We start from the raw sequence: 19,015 nt of genomic DNA, 5'->3' as shown, positions 1-19,015 counted from the left end.
TCCACTTGTCCTTGTTAAACTACACCCCATTTACTTCAGACCATTCCTGCAACTTGCCAAGATCATTTTGAGTTCTAGCCCTGTCCTCCAAAAGGGCGTACAACTCTTCTCAGTTTAGTAGTCTGCAGATTTAATAAGGACCCACTCCATTTGTCCTCGTCATCGGTGCAAAACAGTGGAAGCCCGCTCGATATATCCTTCCAGTGTGACAGTGAGCAGCTGGAAAGCTATACTCACAAAGGAGTCCCCAAACAGCTGTGCACCCACTTTAGAGTAACTTCATCTGGACCACATCCCCCAAGCCAGCTTATGGGAACATCACGTCACAGTGACAGAAGATACTCCGCGGACATCAAGAGTTTGGTAGGCCAATTACTACTGCACCTACGTAAATGGAGTAATCCCAAGGAATCCTTCCTCTCTTTCCACTGATGCCAGAGAGCAGAATCTGGTCCCGTCAGATCAAAAGAAGTGGGACAGCATAAAAGAAAAGCATCTTCTAAACACCCTGAAAGTGCAGGGCGGCAAGAAGAGAAGGATCTAAAAACAAACAGTACAAAAAGGAAGAAAAGGGTCCCGGATACAGACACACGAGTGCACAATGGCAACACATCCTTGCTCGCGAAAACTCTCGCTCGAGCCAGCAGCTCTATTGGCTACGAAAGCTGGTGCACAGCAGATTGCACGGCTCAGCAATCTGTTGCGTCGCGCTACAGAGCGGGCCACAACACTCCTTCCCGGCACCGCTTCTTCCCACGCTGTCTGGTGCCTGCGCAGAATTGCAGGGCACGCTGTAACTCTCCCTGGGCGTCTGGCTCACAGCTTCCTTTTTACAATCATTTGGATCTGAACCACTCTCCGGAGTGAGAGCCCCTGCCCTGCAGGGTACTGCACGCTACCTAAGAGATGCCCAATAGCCTCAGCTCCCAGGGCAGCTTGTGGGTCTAGCACAAAAGCCAGCTTGCCCTGAAGGGCTGGAGCATGCCCACTGGGGACCAGGATTTTCAGAAGCTCAGGTCCTGACTGCACATCTAAATGGTGCCAGATAATCAAGAACTGTTAGGACAATGTGTGCAGAGCCCCGGCTGCCACAACAGGGGCTGCTGGGTGCCAACTTTGGAAAACCTGGCTCTGCAAGTAAATCCCTCCAAAAAAAACAACACACCCTATTAAAACCCCAAGATTGCATCAAGATAGAATATATGACCTGGGTGATGATAAGCACAATTGGGCAGCTGAGACATCAGTCTACGCCTGTCCAAAGGCAAGCCACCACAAGCAGCAGGAGCCTCAGTGACTCAATGGTCCGACATGCTGCGACAGCTCATAGGAACTGACACTTCATAAACTCAGCTCGGCCACGCCAAGCCCTTGCCAACAGCAAAAAACAGAAGCTCACTTGTGCTGTAACCAAGCAGTCCCTCTCTGTTATCACCTTTCATCGATCCACATCCCACAGCGACTTCCATCCTCTTGAGTGGAAATGGCAGAGGGCCAGTGACTGTTTGCTCTCTGCTGTCAAAGCAGGGCCACCCAGAGCATATTCAAGAGTGCGGTGGCCTTTACCGTGGCTGAAGAGCAGAGAAAAGGGTCAAAGCCAGCGCCTGGGAACTAAACTTTAGGACATAAAGCAAGGAGAACTTCATAAAAAAGATGTCAAGAGGTGGAGACACCTGTTTGGTTAGCAGGTCCCTTTCCAGTTCTGGGTACCACCACGCTAACAACCCGTTTTTGGGAAAGGCTTCTCCGCCAGTAGCTGCCCATCCTTGTCATGGGCAGAAACCGACTGGGAATTAGTGCCTGGTGCTGAGGGCTACGTTATCACCAAGCAGCTTCCCCATTCACAAACAAGTGATGTGCGGCCCCTCTCACGCCATGATAAGCTGCTCGCCTATCCTCACCCTCATTTGGCTCATAGGATGCTTGTGTGCGTTGGGGAGGGATGGGGAGCGTTGCTTTTTGGTCACACGTTACCAGCAGGCCAGGATCAAGCCTGACTTGCATACTGCTGGGGAAAAAAAAAAAAAACTTGCAACCACAGGGCTACCCATGCCTCAGCTACATCCCATTATGATTTCTGCCTCTTCCCTGGGGTATTGACCCTTCATACTCGTGCCTTTCGGCAGTTTGGAGGGTACAACAACCCACTGTGTGGTATTAAGCCTGGTCTCCACAGTTCATACTGGTCTTGCTAACTCACGGTACTGGGTAGGGGCAAGCTGTTTTGCTGCGATAGTTATGCAGCAGAACCAGAGTACGTCACAGGGTTCAGGTCCTTAGCCCCTGTGGAGATGAGGTTTTGTGAGCCAACCAGGGGCATGCACAGCAAACAACGCTAGGGACCACTGAGGTGCTCCAGCTGAGTGGGGAAGAAGCATCCTTTGAAGTAAAGGCCACAGCAAACAGCTACGCAGCTCAGCCCTTGGCAAGAGCGCAGCTGCTGCAAGTCAACTGGGTTGCAAACTCCCCTGATACCAATATCCCAGGTTCTCCTGAGCAAGCACAATCCCTAGGATAGGTGGAGCTCTCTCTGTCGCAGCACAGGTGTTTCTGCATGGGAAGTGGGGGGGGGGATAAGCTGTAATAATAAAAGACACCTTTATTTTAGGGATATAGCTGCATTGACACAGCATGCGTGTACATACTGAGCTAAATGAGTTAGCTCAGTCTGCGTTTAGCATAGATAAGACCTAAAGGGGGAAACTCCTGTTCCCTGTTGCAAGCGGTACAGAGAATGCCATCCCGGGCAGGCTCCCAACCAATTGCAGAGCACAGAGCATTTGCACACCCAGGGGACAACTCACACCCAGGACACCAAACACCATAGCTAACAAGCACAGGATTCCTGCCCTGAGCAGCGAGCTTGGGCTCCTGCCCCGTCCGAGGAAAACTGGACATGCCAACACCTGCTGAGTGGGCACAGGGCTCTGCAGCGGCATCCCTGGCTTTGCCGTGCCCTTAGCTCTTCCCCAGACCCAGCTAGTTTGCACACAGAGTCATGCCTTGCACAAAGGTGGATCTTGATCTTGCTCCTGTTGAAATGAAAGGCCAAAAAAAAAAATAAATAAAATAAAAAATGCAGCCTGGCCCATTCTTGCAATCTGATCCCACACCCAGTGAGATCTGATGTTTCTCATTCAACTCCACCTCCCTGACCCAAGAATCCTAGCCCTCCTTTCATGCATTTTTGAAGTACATTTCTAGCCCTCCAGCAGAAAAATTAAAAAAAGCAGCTTGGACAGATCCAAACGCAAAGGTACAGAAACCAGAAGGCAACGTTAGGGTGTAGGGGAAGAAGGGTTTAAAGAGAGAGAGGAAAAAAAAATGTTCCTGATTAAGCCAAATCTCCAAAGCCCAAGGGTCCTGACTTTGGATTTTTTGAAGGCCTGGAATTCAAAACACTCGCTGGCTTCAGCAGATGCCAGCTCCTTAAATCAATCTCTTCTTTTAGCCAGGACGTGGCATACTACTAGGAGCTTTAGCACCTCCTACATGGCGGTGCGGCTCCAGCGGGCACAGCAGAGCAGCACGGAGAGAAGACATTAGCAGCTGACGCCGTCTTCTGAGCTGTACTGCAGCCTGTGTCGCACTTGCAATGAGATCTGATGCTTTTCTTGCAACTCCACCTCCTGGACCCAACGTACAGCTGCCTCTCCAGCCCCGCAAGTAAAGTTTGAGGCTGCTGTTCTCCTTCTCCACAGCAGTTTAATTTTAGAAAGACAGAATGGCAAGTTGCAGGCAAGTCTAAGCACAGAAAAGGAGATTATCTTGAAACAATCCCAATGACCTTGAGTTGGGAGGGCTCAGACAGGCTTTCTGAATCTGCTGCCAGTCCCTAGGACACGCGACAGAGGAAACTAAGCCTCGAGGAAAAAAAAAAAAAATAAGAGGCTTTCCTTAAACAGCCACTCATGTGCTCTACATATGCAGTGGCTTAATACAAAACTGGTCGACCTGATCCCTGCGAGATTGGCCTGATGCGATTTACGTGTGTTAGCCCCAAGCCAACGCGATAATCATGCGGGTCACTAGTTCAAGATGGCACTTAAAAAGCAGGCTCGGTTTTAGTCGAGTTTGGTGAAGAGCGTTCTGCTTGACGTGCTTTGCAAACGATGCTAACCTCGCTAACTCCACGGGCTTGCGGCGTAGCTGCGCTGGATTCGCAGCAGGCAGGCGAGAAGAGCCAGTCCAATGGAGCTAACTCCACCCACCTTTCCTGGATGGCAGGGCTTTAAAAAGTGCAAGTGGCTTCTACCCACTAACCCCAGCACAAGCATGCATGGAAATTGCCACCCAGCGGGTGCTCGGTGCTGTAAATAGAGCACCTCATACCAGACATTACCCTGAAGTTCAGCCTGTCCTAGAAACACAGCTACCCCTCCAGCTGTCATTTGAGTTCAGGAGCAAGCACTGGGTGGGGATATTTTAAGGAGAGTGGCAGCTGCGAGACATTTGCATGTATGCCACCCCGGGAAGGCTGGCAGGCTTGCTCCACTTTCTGCCTGTCACTAAGGCTAGGTACAGACATTCAAAAAACCCAAGGCAGAATCAAGCCAAGTTATGTGGTTTTTCCGTAAGCAGCATAGTTTAAATCAGTAGAGAACAGAACATATATATGGATGGGGAGGGGGCAAATTTTAGACCAGGTCCCACCATTTTTAAACCAGCATGTGTGCGCCGAACTTCTGTTATGGTGACAACCAGGACCAGATACTGCAGTGATGGGTACAGCATGGGACCCTACACAGGCTCTGCTCCCATTGGCCTCATCGTGAAAACTCCCACAGGAGTTTTCTCGAATACCCTTCAATGTATTCAAGACTGTTGGGGGTGGGGGGAACCTCACCCTTCTCCGTTTGGTGCAACACAGATCCTTTTTTGTAATAAGGGGATTTTGCCCTCTTGGACTTGGCCAGAATTTCCCCTGCCATTAGTGCTGTACAGCATGTTAGGCAGTGGTTGCCGAATGGGATCATGAGAACAGGAAGTGCTATAAACTCAAGCTACTGTAGCCCAAATCAGTGCATCTCTGCCTTGCAAGGGTGATGGGCCAGGGATCAGCACACAACTTCAAAGAGACCATCTCTGTCTGAACTGCCACAGACTTCCTGCGTGACCCTGGACAAGTCACTTTGCTTCCACGTGCAATAGTTCTGCAAAGACATGTTGGGAGAATAAACATGCATTAAAGATGATGAGATGCCAGAGACGGTAGTTACAGGGTCCATATTCAACAAGCTGCCGAGACACAGGGCCTGCTTTCAATCTTGAAACGGCTCACTGTTGCCAGCACACTTCCAGTCTTACTCACCATGCATTGCTCAGAAGTCGTGACCTAAGGAAGCTCCACGCTAGGAAATCACTCCTGAGAGGGCTTTTCTACAAAACCTTCCTGCAAAGCAGACATACGGGCTGTGCACTTAAGAGTCTTCATGCCCAAAATAGTGCACCAATCCTCAGAGCCTCTGACCAAGCCAGGCAACCTTTCCCCCCGAATAAGCCACAGGGTGAAAATTCACCCACTGGCGGCGTAGGCACTGATAGTGTCCAATTTAAACCACTGAAATCAGGCTTCAGTGATTAGCTTCGAGTCTTGTGCTACCTTTGCACCCTGTGCATGAACTCCAGCTGGAGGAATTAACTCGGTTCTCTAGGTGCTGTCGATTCCAGAACGCAACATGCATCTAAAAGAAAGAGCATCATTAGTATTGCTTTGGGATCTGTTTTGCCTCAGTATACCATGGCATTTACCTTCCTTTAAAAGGTAAAAATCTTCAACAAAGCCCATACAACAGGCATGCAGCTGGTTTCTTGGTCTCTAAGGTTTACTTTCAGAAGGCAGCTCTGTCTTATGCAGCTTTCAGTGGTACTCAGCACCTGATGCACTCTAGTGCCTTTACTGAGGCTGGGGCCAAAAGCAGCTCTTGGGGCCGGACACACCATATATCACGACTCTGGACACTGACAAAGCAGTGGGTCCGAACTAGTGCTAGCAAGGGTGAAAGTTTTGGCCAAGTTTCCCTCATGTAGAGAAGTCGATAGGGGTACGAATACCAAACAGACGCCCATTTAAAAACTATCCGATAGCAGAAAGGAGCACTCTGGGAAATGGTCCTGCCTGCTCCTCCCTGTATGGGGAGCAGGAGGTGGCAGGGGCTGTCTTTACAAAGCAGGGTATTTATCAAGGCCCTAAACGCCCCTTCTTAATCAATACCTAGCTAGAGAGTGGCTGGCTGGGAGTACAAGCAGATGCTAGGTAGGAGAAAACCCACTGCCCGCGATGCTTCAAACTTCAGCTGACAGCTCACAGTAAAGCATGAGAGACTGTACTGGGAAGATCTACTTTAAGCAAGACAGTTTTCTTCGACTGCACAGTCTACGCTCCGTGTGAAGCCTGCTGTTGACACAGGGCTGGAAGTGGCTCTTGGAGTTAGAAATAGTTGACACGATGGCTTTGGACACTGGCCAGCGAATCCAAACAGGGATACGAGTTTTCAAACTGGTGTCCGTGTTTGGGGTTCACACCCCATGTAAAGGGAAACTCTCTAAACAAGGGAATCTTTGCCAAAATTTATTTTTTTTTAAAAAGCGAATGGCACTTTAGGATGAAATTCAGTCCAAGGTCTACCTTTTTTCCTGTCCTATCATCTGGTGCAGAGCGATGATGGCTGAAGGCAGGAGACCAGATTTTTAGTGCCTGTTCTCCCAAGGACCGCCTGCTGACCGAGCGGGGATGCTTGCATCAAAAGCAGAGTTATTCACCCTCGTGAAAGTGCCGCTCAGTTCATCAGGATGGCCTGGAAGGCCGTGACATATGACTTTGCTATGAAGCAACATTACAAGGAAAGTGAAGGCTCCAGGTGCGATGAGCAAAAGAAACCTGACCCAGAAGTACACCCTCCCACAAGCGGCTATCTCCCCCATCAGCTGAGCCAGGCAAGCCCAGCCCGGCGGCATTCCACTGGGTTCACCTGGCCCCCGCCCCGACTTACCCGTCAGAGGGCAGGCGGTGCAAAGGGAGACGGTGCCAGACTCCTGAAACAAGCAAAGCGAGCAGCGTGCAGCCATGCACCAATCGAACAAAGTTAACAGCTCAGCCAGCTCAGTTATCAAACAGGCTCCCAAACCCCTGCAAGAGCTGCGCAAAACCAGAAAGACCTGAACCAAGGACAGGTCAGTGCAAATGGGAACCAATGGAGCGAGTCCCACCTGGCCTCCCTCCGTGCTCTGCTGTGTCAGACCTTGCCCTGGGTTTGGCCAAACACAAATCACGGCTGGTAATTTTAGAAGGCTGGAAACACCCAGCTCCCACGCCTTTTGTCCTCAGTGCTAATGGGCAACAAACGATGGCTTGCAAGTAAACAGAGCAGTTCGTGCACACGCACACACACACATTGGTAGACGTATGCGTTTCCCAAGCAGAATGGTTGTGTCAGCCACACAGCACTTCACACCATCAGTGCTCTGTGGTGGGAGAGACCTGTTTACTGAACAGGGCCTCTGTAATGCATGACTCTTGACCCCCGCATTTGCAACGAGCTTCCCAGCATCACTAAAAACAGCCTTCCAAACTTGATTGACTAGAACCCCTGCCGCGGCAGCGCCAGGCTAGTTCAGACATGTTTCGGCAGAGAAAGGCAACTATCTTCTTACATTACCTTTAAAGTCTGTAACAGATTACACACGGGAGTGAGCAAAAGAGCTCAGCGTTTTCAAGGAGTTTTTCCTACCTTTAAAAACCCCGTGTACACAGGTATTCTTTTCTTTTTTTCCTTTAGTCTGCTGAGACCCATCCACGGTTCTCTGCCTTTTCTGTACCAGAAACCAGCTCGCCACCCCTGGATACCTGCCGCCACACAGCACTGACAAGAGGGCAGACTAGTCAAAATCCCCTGACACCTGCTCAGGTGTCCTCAAGGCAGGATTCCCAGGTAGAGGACCCACCCTGGGAGGTCAAGTCACCACCCAAGGATTTTGCCTACTTGCTTTCTCTCGCTAGAGAGACTTCTCCGCCCAGCCACGCTATTAGGAAGGTTCTGTCCTACCATTGCAATGCTCAGCCTAAATGATCCCGTGCTTGGTTTCTTTTCACCACACTGACTACCTTGCACGCAATCCCCCCACTAGAAGACATCTCATCACACATGCCAAGTTATTTAAAAAAGAAAAAGAAAGGAGTTTTTGTCCATTTCCAGACAGTTACGCTATCAACACCCCCTGCGTGGAAGACAGCAACAGCCAGATCCCAAAGCAGAGCCATTTCACCCATTTACCTTGACAAAGCCTACATGCTGCCTGGTGAGAGGCATAATAAAGAGGAAAAAAAAAAAGTCCTAGCAACTGGCTTGTTGAGAGCAAACTTGAACAACTTACCCGTCACAAGTACATATTCATGGAAAGCAACAGGAGCACTTGGATTGCCCACCTACCTCTGGGTCTGCTAACTCTGCACAAAACAGCCCTCTTGCTCTTCGCAGCGTTACTGGCTGCCTGTCCTCCATGTTCCTAGGAGTTTTAGCTATTGCCCAATGCCATAAACAGTGCATGGTTATTACTGCAGTCTCTTCCAGAACTAAAGGATTTTACAAGTGGTCATTATTCTTGTTTTAAATATAGGTTTTCAAAGAAAACTACGGCAATTATACACCACGGAGAGCTTTCCAGCTTCACAATGGCTGGAGCAAACTCACTGAGCAAAAAATAGGCTCGACTGCGGACTGGAGGAGTCAGCAGATATTTTAAATTGGAACTGGAGCTCTATTTCTGACAAGAGAGCCCAGGAGCTTCTGCGCTTCCCTGCACGGCAGCTTTATTTTTGGAGAGAGCCGATGAGGCGTGGTGATGACAGGGGGCGGGAGGAGGCAAGCGCATTGTGCCTCTAATTGTCAAGCTGAAAACTCCTTGCAATTAGAGCACGTTTCAAAGCATGGCACTGCAGATTAGCAAAGCCAGCACAATGCTGTGGCAGCGTTGGAAATAAGGGGGGCATCTGCCCATTAAAGTAAAAATAGACAGGAGCCATGTGCGAACGTATGTGATAGACAGCACGCTCCAGTAGACAGCCCAGCGGATAGTGGGAGCCAGGAGGTATGGGCTGCCACCGCCTTTGGGCAAGATACTTCACCTCCTTGTGCCTCTGTTTTCTCCTCCCATACTGTGTCAGTCTCCTCTGTTTAAAGCATAAGTGCTTCAGAGCAGAGGCTGTCTCTCCCCAGATATTTATAGCAACCAGTGCATGGACCCCCACTGCCACCCCACCTCCGATATTAGGTGCAGCGTTTCCGCCACATCACACAGAGGATGTCTTCCAAAAGCATGCGTGAGACAACGCTTAGGTCATTAAGGCACTTTCTAATGTAGATTCCTATTTTCAAGAGGGATATTGGCTCTTAGTGACTTGAGCTCTTCAGACAACTCTTGCCAACTTCACTGTTCAACAGTACAACAGCTGCAGATGACGTCCAAGCTCACTACCTACCTGTTATACAGAGGGAACCGGGTACAAAGGGGTGAAGAGAACCTGCCAAAGGCTATCCACCAAGTCAGTGGCAGTCAGGCCAGGGTCTCTCCTGATTCATTGTCCTACCTGCTGTTCAGTCTGCTTGAGCACTCCTCACACCCTAAGCACAGCTCTACATTCGGCGCAGCGACGTGGAAGTGGCCAGTAATACTTCCCCTTACAAAGCACGCTTTTTGCAAACTGAGATCATTAGGAAAACATTCAACTCCAACCTGGACGTGCTTGAGGGTGTATAAAAACACACACTTAAGAAATCTAAACACAACCCCTGGATTCCTAGGATGCAACACTTCCAGCTGGGTGGGGGAAGAGCCCTTACCTCACTATTTGCAACTCAAACGGTGCAGCCCTGGAAGCTGTAAATGAAACGGCGCATTCAGCAAGAGGCAGAGACAAGCCATGCGAAGTGGGATGGGGCAGGGGAAGACACATAAATAGCAAAAAGTCAACTGGATTTGGAAAAAGGCAGCTAATTGGCCACGGTCAGGTCTTTCTTTTCCCTACTGACATGAGGCTTCATGTGCTCACTCTCACATGTCCGCTCAGTAATTAAAAAAAGCTTTAGTGTTCATCTCATCCCTCCCGCACAGCTAAATGTTACTATAGCAGGCAGCAGCTGCCTCAAAAACCAAAAAAAACCCCAAACAAAAACACAACATCCCTTGGCAGCGAGGCAGGTTGAGAATTCAAGAACTGGGATCAAAACACGAATGCTTCACACAGTGCTACTGTTTCCAACCCTCGGAGCGGAGGAACAAGACTGCCTTCTTCCCAAGGACTGGCGGAGACTTGTGGGCAGAGGGGCAGAATAAGTGGTTAAGACATTTGCTGTTCTTGGCAAGGGCCAGCTGTGTGCTTGTTCACCATCTTAGCGACCACACAGTTGGAGGTGTGGACCAGACAATTGATCCTTGCAAGGGTAGGATGTGGCTGAGACTAACTCCCCGCCACCCCCGACCTCCGTTCTGAATGCTCTCTCAAGGGTTGACAAAATGACGCGCTTTCTGACTTTCCAGTTACCCTAGAGACCGGCTACCTTTTGGCAGCTCAGCCACAGCACCAGACTCTCTCTACTGCACCTTTGTCACGGATAAGCCGTGGTCCCAAATACCCACACAATAGCATACAAAAAGGCAATCAATGTTTAAAAGCAGTGGCTCTCAGCCACCATAATTTTTTGCAATGTACGGACACCCCAGCTGAGAACCCCTGAGCTAGAAGCTAGCTTGTGCCAGGTGAGGGTAGGCAGGAGGCATGCCCTTGCCTCTTTGTGCCCTGCTTTTTCCACCATCTTCCCCCTTCCATCCTGTGGTATGTACCCAAAGGGCCAAAAAAATCACTGCTCCTCCAGTGACTCGAAAGCCTGCAGCCGAAGCCACCTGCACCTGCAGCCCCAGGAGCACGGGAGGTGGTGCCCACCCAGGCACGTGTGCAGAGCAGAGCACGCTGGTAGGAGCACAGGAGCCAATTCTTCCAGAAGCCAATAAAAGATTAACCAAAACCAGAGCACAGACCTCAGGATTTGGCCAGCGCAGGCAAAAGAGAAGGAACATCCAGGGCTTGTCCTTGTTCATTAGACATTCAGGATAGTAGTGATCATGAGGACTGGTTGTTCAGTCGGGGTCAAGCCAAGTTTTATTCGTGTTGCTGAGCACGGCTACAAACACATTTATTCAATTCAGTGGCATTACTTGTGCATGAGCAAAAGCATACCGACACATGGGAAGCCTTGCTCAGTCCAGTCCTAATCAAACAGCTTTTCAGCTCCCTGAAATCATGGGGTCCCTAATGATCAAACAGCCAAATCCTCTTTGCTTTTTAAGCAGAGAGCCAGGTCTCCATTTATCGGCTTGCTTCTCACTTCAAACAGGAAGGGGAGGCTGCAGGAAGTTTGGTCATGGATTTTTGTTTGAAGAAACATAAAGGGTCACAACGATCTGCTGGACCCGTGCATGGTTTTCAGGTGCCAAGCACCTGTGACTGATTTCTGCTGGAGCTGTGAAGTGCTCAGCGCTGCTGAAACTCGTGCCCCAAGGGCCGTATTCTGCACTGGGGAGGTGCCCCTTGATTTTGTCTCAACCCAGACTCGTGGCAGCTATGAAGAAAACATTTCTTTCCCAGTGCCCCTAGCAAAGAGTACCTCTTCGAGTCTACATCAGGGCTTCCTACTCTGCGATACGTACGTGCCCTCTTGGTGACGTTCCAGTCACTTCAACGAATGTCACATGTTTGAACACATTAAGCTTGGGAGCCAGTCTGCAGGAGATACACGATCCACACCCTCCATCTTTACTCCATCCTAACTTCATATCCATCAGATTAAGATTAAAAAGTCCTTCCCTGGGTTAGCAGGTAGGAAGAGGGCAAAGTTGCATTTACAGAGCAAAGCCAAGATACAGGGGGTGAGGGGGTCTCTGCCCATACTACCAAGTTGAACTGGAGCACTGCCCCTCCAGGTAGGTGCTGCGTAGGGATAGCACCCCCATCTCCTCCCGCCTCTCTTCTTATGCAATCAGGGCTTCAGGCATCAGTGGTCATCAGCCAGAAACCAGGAAGCTGCCAGGCCCTGTGGCCCAGTGCTGCAGCTACCTGCAGAGCTGAAAGCTAATAAAACTGGTTTGGCAGCATTTTTTAATCAGGCTCAGATGCAAATCAGGAGAGGAGCATGCCAGCCTGTGCTGCATAAATCCCTGTGCATCTTAAAGAGACAGATGTTATCTGGCTCCGTCTTATTTTTCCACCCCCCACCCCCAGATCAAATACACTTTCAAGCCAAGGTGTGCAGCTCAGATCCAGCCAAAGCAGCACAGTTGCTGAGCTGTACAGCTTCGTGACACCCTTGTGTTAAGCAGTTTTAGGAAACCGAAAAACAACCCAGCAAGCAGCTGTGAAGCATCCTCATGGACAAGCCAGGCACAACCTGCACAGGCAGCTATTCGTTCCCTTACCTGTACGACTTCTTTCCTCACGTTGACGACATCCAGCCAGTCGTTGAATCTCGGGTAGCTGTTGAGCTCCTTTGTCCTGTCATTCAGGGGCACGCTCAGCTTACACTGCCGCTGTCTGTAGATGTAGCCCATCAGTTTGGCCTGTAGGGACAGAAAGCAAGCAGCTGAGACAGATTTCTTTGATGCAGGGACCATCCTTTTGTGTTATATCAGACAGCGCAAGGCCCAGCGTGGTTCTGGCTCAAGATTTGGGTTCGAGAGTACCACAATCATACAAATAAGCAGACAACGATGAACAGGGGCTAAAGCAAAGTAGCTCCCTTATGCTAAAGGGCACAGAGAGCTTGGCATGCTTTGCTGTTTCAGAGGCAGGAAACACAGGCCCTTTCCATCCCCGAGTGAAGCCACCAGCAGTCACCTCCAGTGGTTAAGTTTTACTTAAATTACACAGGATGCAGAAAGCAACCAATTGCGTTTCTTCTGAAAGGAACTAGCCCCATACACATCAGGTATAGCCAATGCATGCTATGCCGTCACTGCTTTCCTAGCAGTTACCGTCAGCCTCCCTCTCTCACTCCCTCCATTTGTCTATCAAGCACACCCTATATGAGGGCTAGATGCCACAAGAATAATTTACTGCTGAGCAAAAAAAAGAGAGCAGGGCTTTCACAGGCAACCGCCACCCTACCTTTTACCCTGCATTAAACTAGACTTTTGTCCATACTCCTAGAGAGGAAGCTTTTGGGGCACAGATGACCTTCCTGTTGGCTTGAAACACCCAGCACAACGGGCCACGATTCCACTGAGGTCTCTGGGGTTTGCCCGAACACAAATATTCAGAGAAGAAAACAAAAGTCCAGGTCAAACACCTGAACGTTCAAGAGGACGAGACTGATTCTGCTACAAAAGGTGATGCTTCAGAGAGCCGACTGATGCAGAGACGGGGGCGGAAGAGAAAGTATTGTATGCACGGTTACGTTTGCCTAACATTTAAAAAAAAAAAAATCCTCAAAAGAGATTTCTCACTGTTTAAGCTGCATATTCCCAGAAGGGAGACTTCAGCTTCAAAGCCTTCTGAACAAAACAATACCTCAAAGCAATTTAGTCTATCTGTGTTTTATAAAACCAAAACATGTCTACAGTAAAGTTGAGAATTTTAGCATTGGGGATAAGATCAGACCTATAATTAAAAGGAAAAACAAACACCCAGGCCTTGCCAACTTTCATGTCTCCTCTTCTCAAGTTTCTGCTGGAAATATTTTCTGTCTACATGTCTGAAAGATGCAACACGGTGAAGTCACTTGCAGGAATAAAATCACAGGACTTACAGATGCAAAAGACTTATTAGATCAACTCCTCCGTCCTCGGATATAGAACGAGTCGGATATTAGCAGAGAAACCAATGCTATTCCTGCTCTTCACTAAATGGCTGATGCATACCACTGCCCTCTATGGAGCAAAATGTTTTTAACCTACTTAACTGGGAATGTTACTACCACCTAGGGACCACCCTGAAGAGAGGAGGCCAGTCCCTAGGAACACTTGGGACCCAAGCCCGAAAACCCAGCTACTTACAAAGGAGGCACAGCTCTGCAAGGGATGTCCCAAACACCCAGGAAGGCCAGCTCTGCTCACGAGCAAAGAAAAAAAACCCACGCAGGTAAGGGGTAGCAGAAGGGGAAACAGTAGTAGGCAGCAAAGTACTGGCCTCATTAATAAAGCTACTGGTTCCTAGCCTAAAATCCCGGGGGAAGTCAACTGGAGAACCCGTGAAGGATGCAATGACCTCTGAAGGTGACCTAAGAGCTTAAGACCCATTGGAAGTTGCTTCTGAAAAAACCCTGCTCTTCTCACCCCCAAGCTCTGCACCCCTTCCAGCTGAACAAGGGCAACGCTTCCTTCCTAGAGACTTTATAAAGATAACAGCAAAGGATGGATTTCTGTGTTCACATGCACATGCCTTGCTGAAATGCATGGGGACCCACATGGGCTAGAACATAATCGTCACAACCAGGTGGATGACCATGGTGCCCCATGCATATACTTCTGCCCCTGCTGCTCTCCAGGTGGTTGAAAAGCTCACAATTTTGGATAAGATTTGAAGTTCTCTGGAAGCCAACTACTGTCTGTGAACATATACGGCCACAGATGGTTAGACAGCACTAGATGAAGCTTGACGAGCCATAGTTGGCGGGGAAGGCTGCAATCTTTGGCCACAGCCGCTTTTCTTGGTACTTCAGCAATATCGGTAGTGGCAGCACCAAGTGTCAGTCACTCTGCTGGAGCCAGAGGTGGATGCAGCTCCCAAAGCAAGCCTTGTGCCAGTATAAACCAGCACTGCGAAGTGGGTGATTACAGCGAGTAAGTCACCATGGTGCCCATCTGGAATCTGTTCAATATTTCACGGAGGTCGTCTGCATCCTAGGAGCTCTGTGCAATGAAGACACAATAAAAACAGCTATTGACAATGCCTGGCAGATCGGCATTTTTGGACCAGGTTTTCCAGTAAGATCGCTGGGTTGGTCACTGCCTACAAACGGCTCAGGTCACAGGGCAGTTCAGTGGTATTTGAGCATTGTTTGGTTTTTTTTGTTTTTTTGTTTTTTAAACTTCTGGCCTCTGAATGATTAAATCAAGAGGAACAGGTGCTACATACAGCTAGGCCAAAAAACAGCAGTGTCAGAGCAAGGCTACTTCCTAGGGAGGGCAATAGAAGGGCAGCAATGTCCCCCAAAACCCATCCCAGTTTAACAAGACATAATCCAACAAGTGGGCCCTGAGCATCCAAATTCCAAGCTGAGATCAATGATGCTCACAGGAATATAGTACAAATGATTCAGAACCAGTGCAAGAGGCACAGGGAACCCTGAACGGGATTCAGGCCACATCTGCACAGAGCACCCACCATGGCCAACAGCAGCAGTCTCAAACATGGAGCAAGTGCTTTAGATGGGCAAATTAGCACCAATGCAGGACAGTGCATCTAATTACCCTGCCCACGGCCCTGTCCCAGACAGGGCTCTGCTGCTTAGACTTTAGGAAGTGCTCTCCACGGAGCAGCAAGACATGCTTGTGGGCACTACCACTGGGCACAGCCCACAGGCTATGTGGAAGTGACCAGAGGAGTTCAAACACCCCAGGGAAGATGCTGCTGAAAACCCTGACTGCTGACTCTCCATCTCCATCACCCTATCAGTAAGGCAGACTGCTACTTCCCATCTAGTTAGACCCCAAATGCAACACAGAGCGCGTGGTGCTCTGCTGAAGTCAATGGGCCTCCCAGGGGTCATTGGACTACAAGCATTGTGTTGGCAGAGCCAACTTCCTGTGCATTAAGTGCCCGTGATCTCTGTGAGCATGGCCATGACCCCTTTAAAATGAACCCCACTAATGATCCAGCACCACACAGGACTCACGCAGAGATGCTTTGGTCAGCAGGGAGAGTAGTGACAAACCTACGTGTGTGTGGCCAGGGGTAGAAAAAGCACAAGCAAACCACTAGCAGGCACAAATGGATACTGCGGCGGGCTGAAGTCCCATCCCTACTGAAGTCAACGGGAGTTTTGCCAGGGAAGTCAGTGGGGTCAAAATTCCAGGCATAATTTTGAGAGAGATGAATTTTGTTTGGTTGAGGCACGCTGGGAGCTCGCTTCCTGAGCACAGCAGAAAAGCAAACAGGACTCTGAAAGAAAGGCTAGGCTTCCTATTGCACGGTCTGTAAACAGCGTAGTGCTCCAGCCCTCCAGCAGCCACGCTAACTAAGGTCTGATGGGCGCAGAAGCTGTGGATCATGGTTGTGGAGTAGGGACCTCTGTGCCAAGAGCCACTGAGGACCAGCACCTGCAGCACCAACCTCCCACAGCCTTATTCCTGGCCTTACTTCAGTGTTGTGCTTTTTTTTTTTTTTTTTTTTTTTTACCTCTCGAGTGCCCTGTTCAGGCCGGTCACCGCAGCTCTGCAGAGCCAGGCTGTTCTGGCTGAACGTGCGTTTCCTCCTTTGCACACAAGTCACCCCTGGAGCTGCAACGCGCCGGAGCAATCCCCACTCGCTGCATCCGCGTTCACGCCAAGGCAGCTCCACTGGACCTTGACAATCCTGCACTACGGGTCGGTCTTCCAGCCACCAGCTGCCCGCACGCACGTGTCAGGGAGGCAGCAGCTTGTCAAACCCCAGGGGCTGCACAAGTCCAAAAGTCCCTTTAATTAACACTAAGGATGACCACGGTGATTCCAGTAACGAAGGAAGCGAGTAGTCATCATGAACACTGCAGTAATCTGTAATAGTGCTGGGTCATCCCTCTAAAGGCCTCTGTTATATCAGCCTTGGCTCGGTGCAGAAAGGGGGACACGTGATGAAGTGGCTGGCTGGCTAAAGTCAGTCATACGTGACCTTCAGCTTTTGCACACTCATGCCCCACCCACCAAGACCACTTATAAAGGCACATCTCCTATTCACTCCTGAGTCAGTCGCAAAGGTCAAAGATGAGCTGTCAAATTCATTTTAAACCTCTTTTCCCCCCTGTTAGCTGCTCGGTTTCAGTAGGGACCTGTTACTCTCTGGAACACGGCCAATGCTTTGTGCTATATTCCTGTGACATACTGCAGTTTGCCAGACTCCCCATTTACTGGGATGTGTTTGCTCCAGTCTTTATTACTTTGAGGCAATTTTAAAAGCCACTCTTATACCGACAACTCTTATATGGCACCTTCAACACTTCATAGGACAGCAATCTGATCTCTGCTTATCCTCCCAAAGAGTTTCATGTGTCCACACCAGGTGGTTTCTCTCTTGAACAGGCAATGAGAATAAGGGCCACACTATACGGGACGGTGTACGCAGGGAGGGTGATCTGCAGTAGTGAGTGGATGGCAGGGAGGTCACAGGCAGAACGGAGCAATGCAATAAGCTCAGCTTACAAGAAGTGCTCCTAGATGCACACAAGAGGGTCAAAGCACACAGAGCATCGCAAGCCTTTGCTTTCATGGGGGCCATCCCCCACCTTGGCATCCGAAGCTGCTGCACAGGCTCACTACAACCAAGCAGGCTGCACCTTCTGGAGTCACTGAAGGCCAGACGGCACGATCACATTTCTGAAAAAACATCACAGGGTAAAATTCCCAGACAATCAGCACCACGGCTCGTTACTGCTTCTCCTTTCATCTGGTCACCTCACCCCTTCCCCATTCTTGGACACAACTCAGAGCCATTGAGCAACCTGGGAAGGAAGTAGGACCGCTTGTTTCGTAATTTTGAAGCCAATGCAGTGGAGCGCCGAGAGGGCGCAACAGTCCCAACCCCAGCCTGGCTGGGGGGCATGCACGGTAGCGGCTAATTGCGTCACACAAGCTTATTTTCCCTTAACTGCGAAGAGACAGACAGACACACTTCTCACTCCTACTGGCAGGTCAGCATCACCACATCCTGTGAGACTATCGGGTTTATTCAGTTTTGAGCACTTTTCATCTCTTCTTACAGCGGGGGAAGACCGGTTCAAAGAGTGCATGGCCTACCCTGCCCCATCACCATCAGGCCAAGCTTTCCCACAGATGGAGGGGAGCACAGGATGAAACATTTTCAGGTACCATTAGCATGTGCTCGGAGCACCTGCCATTTCTGCTGAGGTCCCTAAGAGACGCATGGATTCAGCACCTCTGAGTCTCGCATCTCCTGCATCAGGGCCTCATCCACTGGAGCAGGGCAATTGCTGTCCCTTTGGTGAGCACAGGGTGACACACTATGGCATCCAGTAGGCTGAGACTCAAGAGCTAGGGCCTCTCTCGGCTCTGCCACCGATTTTCTGGGTAACCTTGGTCAAGTTCAGGTTCCTCTAACAACCTAGTGGGGCTTGTCAACTTGGACCGCGTGAGCAGCCACTCCATGTACTCTTGCAGCACCCAGCACAATGAGGCCGATTCCAGTTGAGGCCTATACAGTAAGACATAAGTATATGGTGGTAATCCTCCATATATTGGCTGGGAGAGCCTGGCAATCTGGGCCCCTCTGAAGCATCAAAAGCACTGAAAGCATTGCTTGGCAACCTGTGCACATCACGGAGCAGGCCAGCCTCTGACGTCCCATTTCCATAGACACTTCAAGTCCAAGCCGGTTTCCCTCTGCTCCTATATACATGCTACGCTAGTATTTTCCCTCCGGTTGGATGAATCTCATTTTGTTACTTCCTGCCCAGACTTCTAACTCCACTATATGGTTTGGCTTAAATGGCTGTGCTGTTGCAAAACCCATTTCTGAGAATATAATAAAAACTTCTGGGTTCAGTGACGCAAATAAAAAAAAAAAAAAAAAAAAAATCCACAAACACCAAAGCAGGTCTCCAACCACAAGCTAGACCGAGAGATAAAGCCTGTAGTAACCTTTTCATTGCCTGTGCACCGACTAGTCCTGCATGATATCACAGCAAACCCCATATTTTGGCAGCATATTCTGGTTGCAGGGGGGCAAGAAGGAAGCCAGCGAGAGGGCCAGGGGAGGTGGGCATTAACTCCAGTTGAAACCCATTTGTCCTCCCCTCGATTTGCTTGAGGTGCA

General features: G+C 49.7%; 1 protein-coding gene across 11 annotated transcripts in view; it reads right to left on the bottom strand.

Annotated features, from left to right (window-relative positions):
• The window catches only part of KSR1 (kinase suppressor of ras 1), a 94,156-nt gene that overhangs the window by 35,007 nt on the left and 40,134 nt on the right, over window positions 1-19,015 (bottom strand). For 7 of the 11 annotated variants that reach the window (XR_003095359.1, XM_025210581.1, XM_006016088.2 and 4 more), the window contains one exon: window positions 12,469-12,609. Coding sequence is in view for 9 of the 11 variants with exons in the window: in XM_025210581.1 (XP_025066366.1) it covers window positions 12,469-12,600 (132 nt within the window). In the remaining 2 variants the exon portion in view is untranslated. Of the gene's footprint in view, window positions 1-6,628; window positions 6,804-8,429; window positions 8,785-12,468; window positions 12,610-14,551; window positions 14,790-19,015 lie in introns of those variants that run through there. The other 4 variants (XM_025210587.1, XM_025210603.1, XM_025210627.1 and 1 more) reach the window with 4 other exon arrangements.

Source organism: Alligator sinensis, unplaced genomic scaffold (genome assembly GCF_000455745.1).
Source record: "Alligator sinensis unplaced genomic scaffold, ASM45574v1 scaffold118_1, whole genome shotgun sequence".
NCBI classification, from domain to species: domain Eukaryota; kingdom Metazoa; phylum Chordata; order Crocodylia; family Alligatoridae; genus Alligator; species Alligator sinensis.
This window is presented reverse-complemented; position numbering and strand designations above follow the sequence as displayed.